The 10,618-nt window shown below is 41.0% G+C and overlaps 1 protein-coding gene across 1 annotated transcript in view; it reads right to left on the bottom strand.

Moving 5' to 3' along the window:
* Positions 1-1,089: 1,089 nt before the first annotated feature.
* The window catches only part of PCSK1 (proprotein convertase subtilisin/kexin type 1), a 28,160-nt gene continuing 18,631 nt past the window's right edge, over positions 1,090-10,618 (bottom strand). Inside the window, exons 10-14 of the mRNA XM_009076412.1 lie at positions 9,408-9,641; positions 7,230-7,387; positions 5,594-5,727; positions 2,935-3,096; positions 1,090-1,532 (exon numbers count right to left, since the gene is read on the bottom strand). Of these exons, the coding sequence (XP_009074660.1) occupies positions 1,170-1,532; positions 2,935-3,096; positions 5,594-5,727; positions 7,230-7,387; positions 9,408-9,641 (1,051 nt within the window). The 3' untranslated portion in view covers positions 1,090-1,169. The remainder of the gene's footprint in view (positions 1,533-2,934; positions 3,097-5,593; positions 5,728-7,229; positions 7,388-9,407; positions 9,642-10,618) is intronic.

Raw genomic sequence — 10,618 nt, 5'->3', positions numbered from 1 at the left:
ACACCCTTCTCTGGGTATGTTTTTTAATCTCACATCTCTTCCCATCCATTTTGCCTTCCTAGATATTTGGGAAATGTTACAATCTACCACAGACACCCCAAGATACAGTCTTTAAGTGGAGTCTTCTGGAACAGCTACCCCTTCTGTTCCACTTTGGTCACAGTTCAAGGGAAGGATGAAGGGATTCCATATTTGTTGTCCAGTCTACTGCAGATGTAGGCATCTCAGAAGGTAGTTACATCACTTTAGAAACCTAACTGAGGCTCCACAGGTAGGAGGGTGGTCCCCAAAGCTCACCTAGTTGACACAAATAGGTCAGTACTCCATCAGGCAATTCATAACTTGTGTAAAGATTTCTTTAGCCAAGTGCTCTGAAGTGCTATCTATAGGAGGCTCTGTCCTCATCAGCTACTTACAGCCTAGAGAGACTAGGCTCATAATTCAGGCACTTCACTTAGGTAGTTAAAAATTAGGCAGAGAGAATGTCATCCCATGGCCTGGGATGCCTCATTTGGGGCTCTTTTGTTTTAGTGTGTCTGTCTGTAGTCTAAATTGTGAATAACTTCATCAGTGTTCACTGATGCCCCAGTCCAACTCCAGCCTCCCAGACATTCCTTTACAGGAGAACAGAAGGGTAAGGGAGCATTGTTGTCTGGACAAGGAAAAAAACACCTATGACAGAAGCAGTACTGGATGCAGGTATTAAATCGGGAATAAATGACAAATACAACAAATACTTCAATATTCACAACAAATCCATGGATGAGAATATATCCCCATAGCTTTGGCAGTTTGGTTCAAAACTGCTTGGTAATTCAGGTTTTGAATCCTACTGCATGCTGAAGTGAAGAGGGTGGAAGAATAAGGAATATGAGAACTGTTTCAAATAGACCATTAGGGTTTTGAGGGCAATACTATTGCATTTCATGCCTGAGGGGGCAAATCTACTCTGATGGTAAAGAAGAAAGGCGTTGGAAAAAGATAATAGCAAAAAAGTGTCAGTTTCCTGCCTTATCCCCTCACACCCGGTTTTTTCCTTCCTTGGTATTTGCATTAAATATGAAGCAATCAAAGCAGCAATCACACAACTAGAGCATACACAGACTTTGGAAAAAAAAACTACAGGTGGGGAGAATGAATATTTCCAACTCAGTGCCACACCCTACAGTTTAGTTTCCTTCATTTATGATATCGACCAACGCTTGCAGCAGTCTATCATCTCTATGCTTGTAAGGTTTGGCATTGTAAAAAAGATCAACGTAGTCACTGTACAGACTTTCTTCTGAGCCTCTCAGCTGGGAGGGCTTGTTCAATTTTTTGAGGGCTTGATAGAAGTGTTCATATGGAATATTTGACTTCTCACTTGTAGTCTTCTTTGGCAGTTGCTTCGGGGCCATCTGTCTGCTAAAAGCACTTTGCAGTAAATGTAGCATAGCCTCTGATGGGATTTTATCTTCTGCTTTGTCACTGCTATTAGTGGTATCTTCTGTGATTTTGGGTTTTTCAGTCAGGTTCTCCAGTGTGGTATGGTCCTAGAACACAGATTAGCACAAAAAGAAGGTTAGGTGTCGATAAAAATCTGACCAGATTAAGGTTTGCTTTTGTTAGTGATCTACATCTGTGTGTGGGCAGATGTTATTTTTTTCATTCAGGAGACACTTGGCATCTAGAAAACAACTAGACCACTAAGGACCAAAACAGATCATCAAAGAATTATATTGTATAAAATATCAAATTCCTCCCACAGCATAGGTAGTAATAAATTCAGATTCCACACAGTCTTAAGAGGCATTTCTGGTTGTACAACAGGACACAGCTCCTCAGCAGTTAAAATGAAAGTAATATATATGCAGTGGTGATGGCAGCTCTGATTGTGCCTCACACACTTGTGAAAAGGTCTGAACCAGTGCTTCCATACAACCTTCTCTTTAAATGATCTCACCTGAGAAAAAGACAGTGAAGTATGGCTAATGGGTGGTCATGACATGCCTCTTGGAAACCTTGGAAGACCAATCTCAAACACAAGTGCACAGAGAAGTTGGTGTGAGGTATGATCTTGCTTCAACAGCAGCATGTGGCTGCATAGCTTCCTCATTTACCCCAGGATTGTCTTTCTCACTGAACACTCATTTTACCTTCATCTGGTTTTCCCCATGTCCACCCATCTTCTCCTACAGTACCTCCTGAGTCCACTTTTACTTTCTTCCAGTTTATTTTCTTGCCTGTGATTGCCAGACCCACAGACAATTAGGCAGTGTATTTAAAGACCATAATCATGTCAGCCTCAAGCTTCTCTTGCATAACCTGTCTGAGGAAGGTCAAACTCTCAATACTTTATGGACGTCCTAATTACTTAACGGGGTGACAGTTTGATGTGGTGTGATTAATGAAGTATTCCCAAGCTATTGACATAATCAGGCACTGTGAAAATGTCTATTACTACAATCCTGTGCATCCTGAAACCTGTAGTAGGTTTAGAGAACACTACTTGAAGGGTAAAGAGGGAGTGATAAAGGTGCTGGCAGCAACAGATCCGCTGAGCAAGACCTTCTGGATCAGTGAGTCCCTGACTTTTGTCAAGCACTCATTTTGGATCAGACACTTCTCAGTAGAATTACACAAATTCAGTGTGTCTGTCAGGTGTTCTCCTCCTTTCTTGTACCAGTCAACCACATTAGCTATAGAGTTTCCTGCTTCAGTAGCAACATCCTTTTGCCATCCTAAAATCCTTGGATTTTGGCATATAAAAACAGAGACTAATAAAAATCTCAGTTGTTCACATGGGCAAAATTATGATACACAACTCAAAAGTGATCAGGGGTTAGATGAAACAAATACAGAATGAGTATTTGTCTTCTGACTAGGGGAAAAAAACCCAAAATTTTATTATCAATTGGAAAAAAATGTAGGGGAAAAAAATTAATGTAACTCTACCTCTAGAGAGTCTGTCATCTTCTCCACTCCTCTTCTGTCATTTTGCACAGCATTGTAGGATGTATACACACGTGGCTGCTTCATATGTTCAGGCTGGGTAGCAGTGCCATGCAAAATCAATTTCCAGTTTACAATCCTTCCTTCATTTTGTATTCGTCTAGACTGAAAAACAAGCATGGCATCAGAATAGGTTCTCAGGACATAAGAAGATGAAACAAGACACTTGGCTGTTAAGCAGACAAAAGAGACTAAAGCAAAGTATAAGGCTTTCAGGATCTAAATTTAGACAATGATTCATAAGCACAAAGAAATGGATACGTTAGAGACAGGACATGTCATAGAATCATAGAATTTAAGGGTTGGAATGGACGATCATCTAGTCCCAACCTCCTGCCCTGGGCAGAGACACCTCCTCACTAGATCAGGTTGCTCAAGGCCTCGTCCAGCCTGGCCTTGAACACTGCCAGGGTTGGGGCAGCCACCACATCCCTGGGCAGCCTGTACCAGTTGTCTCACCACCCTCAAAGGAAAAATATTTTTCTAACATTTACCGTACACTTCCCTCCTTCAGTGTGAACCCGTTACCCCTTGTCCTATCACTGCAGTTCCTAACACAGAGTCCCTCTCCAGCTCCCTTGTAGGCCCTTCAGATATTGAAAAGTTGCTCTAAGGTCTCCACACAGTCTTCTCTTCTCCAGGCTGAACAGCCCCAACTCCCTCAGCCTGTCTTCATAGGGGAGATGCCCCTGTCCTCTTAGCAACTTCATGGCCTCCTCTGGACTTGCTCCAACAGTTCCATGTCCTTCTTATATTGAGGACACCAGAACTGTGTGTAGTATTCCAGGTGGGGTCTGGTAAGAGCAGAGTAGAGGGGAAGAATCACCTCTTTTGATCTGCTGGCCACATTTCTTTGGATGCAGCCCAGGTTTCCATTGTCTTTCTGGGCTGCTAGCACACACTGCAGCTCATGGTGTGTTTCTCATCCAAGTGAGATGAGATCCAATATGAGAAAGTGGGATTTAATACAATGGCTTAATCACCCCAAATGTTCACATTTTGATGCAACATAATTATTAATTAATCATGCAAGCATCATTGGAATTTGTCATAACTCAGAATGCTAAAATTACTGATGAAATAGTTTGCATAACTAGAGTTTTTTCACTTAGCCATTCCTTGGCAATCTCTTCATAAGAGTTGCCACTGGAAGTGTTGATATGTGAAATAATGAAATAATGTGATGGGAAATAGCATTCTGCACTGGTGTACAACAGCAACCTAAACCACAGTGTGTGGAAGTGAGCAACAAATGCTTGTTTAGGCAGCAGTATTTCAACAGTAGAAAGTGGAAGGGACAAGTACAGAGAACACTGAAACTTTATTTCACCAGAGCTTCCAGAACCTTTGTTCATTCATTTACTGACTGAAGATGGCAGCTGAAGCTCCTCTTTTCTAATAGAAGTCTAGACCAAAGCTTACATATACAGCTTACATGACAACTACAGTTAGTTGTAGTTACAGCTTATGAGTATCTCTGCACGGGAATCTGTGATTTCAGTCAGGGCCATTAATAGGAAAGTTTATTTCAGGAATCACAGAAGCCTACAAGCTGAGGAAAGACTGTTTTATGCCTTCAGGATAAAAGCATTGCTTTATTGTAAGGTTCAGGAACTCTCACTTGAAAATGAAAAATGAGAGATAATTGCAGACAAAATGCTCTTCTTAACTTTGCTCCCAAAAATGTGTTCAGAGAGCAGGGCATTTGTAACCATGGGGTTATCTATAAGCCTGCAGCATTAACACTACCCTGTTGATAATAATATTTACTTCTACTGCCTGGTACATCTGCTCAGCACTTGGCAATATCCTCCTGTTTACAATTTGAGGCCAATAGAGGCTGGAGGCTCAGTGTGTAGCAGAAAGCATTCCATTTCTGGCAGGATCTGACCCTTAATGACAAGCTTATAAACGGACAGTTTCAACAAGATGAAGTATGCTTGATCACTCTCTCTTGGAAGGGAATGATTTTTCAGTTGCCTATCAAGCAGCTTTATTCTGGTGTCATGCTGTTGTAATCCATATCCCCAGGTGGTATTAGTGAGCTTATGTATTTCATATCTGTAGACTTCTTGGCTTTAATTCCTAAACATTGTTTAGCAGTAGCTACTGTCAGAAAGGAAGGAGGGTAAGCTATACATCAGAATAGCTCACTGAAACCAGCAGAAATTCATTAATTCAAAAGGTTTTCAGTTAGTGTAAACTGCACACATGCACCAGGAGAAGACTAGACCCACCCAGTGTCCTTTCTGCAGAGCAAATTCGCAGTTAACCACATGTTAATTTGATTGTGTATTTCACTCCATGAATCACAGAAAACTATATTAAGTGATTTATTTCAGTGACGTTTGGGATGAAAAACACAGACATGGCATTTTTTTGACACATACATGTCAAAGAAATCCGGACAGTGCTTTGCAAAGAGCAAGAAGCGACCCTGGCCTTTTTATTTACCCTTTAATCCAGATGGGTGTTTTAAACAAACTCTCATTAAGCTTGCTTAATGACAAGGCTCACTATTCAGCATACTTTGTAGTGGTTAGTGATGGTTTTATCTGCATTAGCTTCCAAACACAGCTAGTTAACATATAGACATACTTACCATATCAGTAATCCTTAAAATCCAGGTGCCTGTTGGATTCTCTCCCCATGTGTGAACAGACATGAAGTCCCAGTTCTTAAAGCCATTGGGAGATTTATCTCTCTCTCTCTCAGCCAGTAAGACAGTGCTGGTCCCTGTGTTGGTGCAAGATCAACAATATGTTTGTTCATGTGTGTCTGCTTTTACTTTTCACATTGCTCACCTTGCACACTCCCTCACTGAATTCATTCACTCTGAATCAAACACTGAACTGTACCAGCTATCGAGAAGAAAAAATTAATTCCATCCTGGCTGAAACCAACACACTAGAGCATAGGTAATCTGGAAAATACCCTCTTTGACAGAAAATACCCTCTTTTCCTTCACTGTTTTCACAGCAGCACTCAAGAACAGATAAACTGTTAGGTCACACTCAAAAGGTACATCTTGATCCATGTTCAATCTCTAGCACAAAACGGTCGAGAATGCACATAAAGAAGCAGAGGTCAGGCACAACCAGTCTTTTCCACTGATGAACAGTCCCAAGAAACCTATGAAATGGAAGTTTTGAAGGCAAACCAACTCATGCAGTACTGTGGAACAGCAGCCTTATCCCGAGCTCTGTTTGTTGGTGGTTGGATGTAAATTGTTACAGCCTGGTCCTCCGACACAGTGAGAAGCATTTGCATTGCTATTATTACAAAAATGCTGCAGTTCACCAAGCATTTCTGTAGCTAAAGAGATTCTACCACACCGTAGGAAATTTGTTAGGCTTATTTGCATGTAAGGAGAAAGCAAGTGAGCTCTATTTACATAACAGGGAAAAGCCCCAAGGAGCCTTGTCTTAATTTATAAACATATTTAAAGGTAACACCATAAATACAGAAAAGGAATTACATACTTTTGCTGGTACAGTTTGGCAGGAAAGTGGAAAAACAGCAAGAAACAAGGGAAAAAAGCTTAACCATGAGAGCAAAATGATACTACAAGGGAGGCAGCAGCACCTGATTATTGGTACTTAGAAAAATTAGATCAGCCTGTTGTTTAAAATCATATCTGAAAGCTTTTTTTTCCAATAATTCCAGTTGATCTAACAGATCTTACTCTGTACAAAGCTGTTTATACTAATTCTTTATTTTTTCTTCTCCTTATGGTGTTATTTCAGGGCTTTGTTAGGACAGTTTGCCATATTCTAGCTCATTCAGTATAGTTATACTAAGGTGCCTAACAGAGACACTGTGTTTTAAAGTGGGGGAGGTGCAGTTACATGAGATCTACGGAGTCAGATTTCCTCAGTTATCCATTAGTCTGTTTAATCACAGGCAGTCTGATAAGCACTACTGAACTAAAATTTGTTGTCTGCCAGGAACTCTCAGTTTTCATGGGCCCTGTTACCAGAATGAAAACACTGTGCCTTCACTTTCTGAAGTATGATTTTCAAACCTCTTCCCACAAAAATAACCCAAAACAGGTGAGGGCTGAAAAGGGCTTTCTATAGTTCCCAGGATGCTTTAGCCTCACACTCTCCTCATTGGATTTTCCAATGTTATATTTAGCTCTTTTTAAATGAGTGAAGTGGTTTAAAAAAGAGGAGTTTTTTTACTGAAAAAAATGTTACACGCTACAACAATACAAAGTGTGTCTTTGCCTCTTGTACCTGATGGAGATACCAGAGTGACATGAAGATCACCTCTACGGGAATACTCAATCGTTGCCTCGAGCTGCACATGCTCCAGAGATGCAATGGAGTTTTCTTGACCCTCGCAGGCTTTTGTGGGAATTTCAATGATTACTTCTTCATTTGCTCTTAATAATCTGGCAAAATTACAGAAGTTCTTTGATTATTCACAGGAACTGTTGATTCTGGATCATCATGTGAAGTATAAATGACACATTTAATGCCCATCTCAGAATGATGTGAAAGGAAGAAGTAAAGACAAATTCTACATTCAGCATGTTTTCAAATGCTCCAGTGAAAACCACAGGAAGTTCTGGAAGCACAGATAATACTGAAGTGGACCAAGTGATAGGCACTGCATGAGACAGACTCACATAACACACTCTGAAAGTGAGTGAGCCAGTTAGACAATCAAAGATTTCTGTCAACACCCCAAGATCGATGTCCCACAGAGACTACAAAAATCCAGTCTTAGCAGGTAGATACATCACATAGCCACATCAGACTTAGACTTAGTTCTCTTATTCAAATATCCAGAAGAGCTGTTATGATGGAGTTAAAATACTGCAGCAGGAACTGTGATTTGAACCCCTTGTAGTCAATGCCACCTCAAGCTAAAAAAGCAAACATCTTCTGTTCATGCTCTGCACAGAGAGCTACTATGCATAGCCTTCTCCACACAATTCCCATTGCTTCCAAAGAGAATAGGTACCTAAATCTCCACATAAATAATTCTAAACTCAGAATCATGGAACCTTTGTTTTCATAATGTAACACAGAGGACTGCAATAAAAATACATAAACAACAAGTATTGCATACATCAGTACTGGGTCAACATCCTGTGGAAAAGAGAGAGCTCATAAAAGCAGATAGATATTAAAACAGCATAAATAATAAGGTTACCAAGCAGTGACTCTACAAAACACTGCAATATGTTTCTGCAGGAAGATTTTTGATGCATCCACATGGTGTAATTTCAGCTTTTGAAACAGATAATTTTTTCTCGACAACAAATCCGTAAGTGAACAAATGGAGACAAAAACAGTCTAGATATCCTTACTGATTAACCAGCTCGGTGACTAATTATAACTTTTCTGTATGTTCAGCTCAGTTTAGGCTCACTATGCTGTGAACACATGTGAATGTGGCTGGTAAGACTTTTCAGTGAGCCTTTGACACTTGTGTGTCATAAGAGACATGCTACGCATGTGACTAAATCACCTTGATTTCAACACATATCATGCCTGTCACAGGAGACAAATTGCTAAGACCCATTATGCATCTGTATAAATAAAAATCCCTGGGAGACTTCAGTATCTTCTTACCCATATCCTCATAGTGGTTTAAACATTTGTATTTTGGCTGACTGGGTTCAGCCTCACAGTATCATCCATCCACATGCTGTCTGCACATGCAGACATAATAACCTTATTCTTTATTAAGACTTCATGCTTGTAATTTCCATCAGTCTTACACTAAAAAAAAAAAAGAAGCAAATGTTCCTTGCCTGCTCCTGAGGAATACAGTAAGGCAAAACTAAACGAATTGGAAGAAATCCCTTAGTCTGGTTCCAAGCTATCTGGTGAGGCCACACCTGAATCTTATGTACAGTTCTGGGCTTTTCAGTTCAGGAAGGACATCAAAGTGCAGGAGTGGGTCCAGAGAAGACCAGCGAGACTGGTGAAGGGACTTGAGCACAAGTGTTATGAGGAGAGGCTGAGGGAGCTGGGGATGTTCAGCCTGGAGAAGAGGAGGCTCAGGGGAGACCTTATCACCCTCTGCAACTCCCTGACAGGAGGTTGGAGTCAGGTGGGGGTTGGTCTCTTCTCACAGGCAGCTAGCATAGGACAAGCGGCCACAGACTCAAGCTCTGCCAGGGGAGGAGGTTTAGGTTAGATATTAGGAAGAGATTTTTTGTGGAGAGAGTGATCAGGCAGTGGAATGTGCTGCCCAGGGAGGTGGTGGATTCACCATCCCTGGGGGTTTCCAAGCTGAGACTGGATGTGGCACTTAGAGCCATGGTCTAGTAACCATGGTAGGGTTGGACTTGATGATCTTGGAGGTCTTTTCCAACCCAGTTGATACTATGATTCTATGATCCTTCAGGCTTTGCTAAGATAGACATAAGCTTGTTTACTGCTAATGCAAATTCTTACCTTGGGTCAAAGCTTTTGTCTTTGACAATACACTCCCTCTTTTCTGGTACACTTTTCCATCTTCTGGGATCAGCTAAATCTACCAATGCATTGGCGTTGAGTAGTCCAAACCCAAATCGGCTGTTGACCATCAGTCCTGCTCCGTTCTTTTTCCATCCTGGATTCCCAGCCAGTGGATCATATTCTGAGGTCCACACTACCAGGTGCTGCATATCTCTCCATGTTAGATCTGGGCTGTTGAGAAAATGTTCCTGGTTAGTTGGTTCAGGGCTATCTGTCATTTTTCTCTCAACTATTAGTCTGCAGTAGAACATGGTTTGAATGTATATGGCATCCAATTGTTGTAAAATACACAGCTTATCACACACACACTCATCCTCACAATGCTTCTCCAGGTAGACAAGATTCCTGAGTCAGTGAAGAACAGCTGTCGAGCAAGATTAGACTCCAATTCTTCAAACCTAGTCAGGCATTTAAAGTTAGCTAGCAATACTAATCATTCCCTAGTCATTATAGATCCTGGATTTGAAAATTCATTGTGTATTTGATTCTATCTGTGATTAACTCTACCTTTTGAAATAGCTAAGTGTCTTGGCATATGTCAGCAAAGGAGTATACAATAGAAAATGTATCTGAATCTATACCATTCAAGTACTAAACCTATGTCCTACTGTCTAAAGTGTTTCCTGTGGAAAAGTCGTTGTCTAGTCCTTTCTTACCTTCCCCAAGTCCTATATTCTGACCACCTGTCCTACAGGATCTGAACCTGACTGCTCCCTGCCTGCTCTGATAGACACACTTGGGCATCTCCCTTTTCATGCCTCATCATTGGCAAAAAACTTCTGTAAATAGACTAAAGACTTAATTTAAGCACCTGCAACCTACTGTCTTCAAATTATATTCTCCTGGTCCATCTGCACCCTCACTTTTAAGTGCATTTGGCCAGAAATCAGTAAACACTGTTGCCAATACACAAAACGGACTAACATTCCTCAGTCATCATGTTTTACTTATATTGGTTCTGTTTTTCTAGGAAGGTGTTGAGGCAAGTAGCTGTTCATTTTTGTCATCAGCCTGAGCAAGTCTGACTGACAAAAAGTGGAGCTGCAGCATGAGGAGGTGCCACTTCAAACAGACAAGATTTCAGGGAAGATGGTGGGGTAGCTGAGAGAGATGATTTTCAAAGGTAATTGTGTGGCATCTTACTTTGC

Source organism: Acanthisitta chloris, unplaced genomic scaffold (assembly GCF_000695815.1).
Source record: "Acanthisitta chloris isolate BGI_N310 unplaced genomic scaffold, ASM69581v1 scaffold38556, whole genome shotgun sequence".
NCBI lineage: Eukaryota > Metazoa > Chordata > Aves > Passeriformes > Acanthisittidae > Acanthisitta > Acanthisitta chloris.
This window is presented reverse-complemented; position numbering and strand designations above follow the sequence as displayed.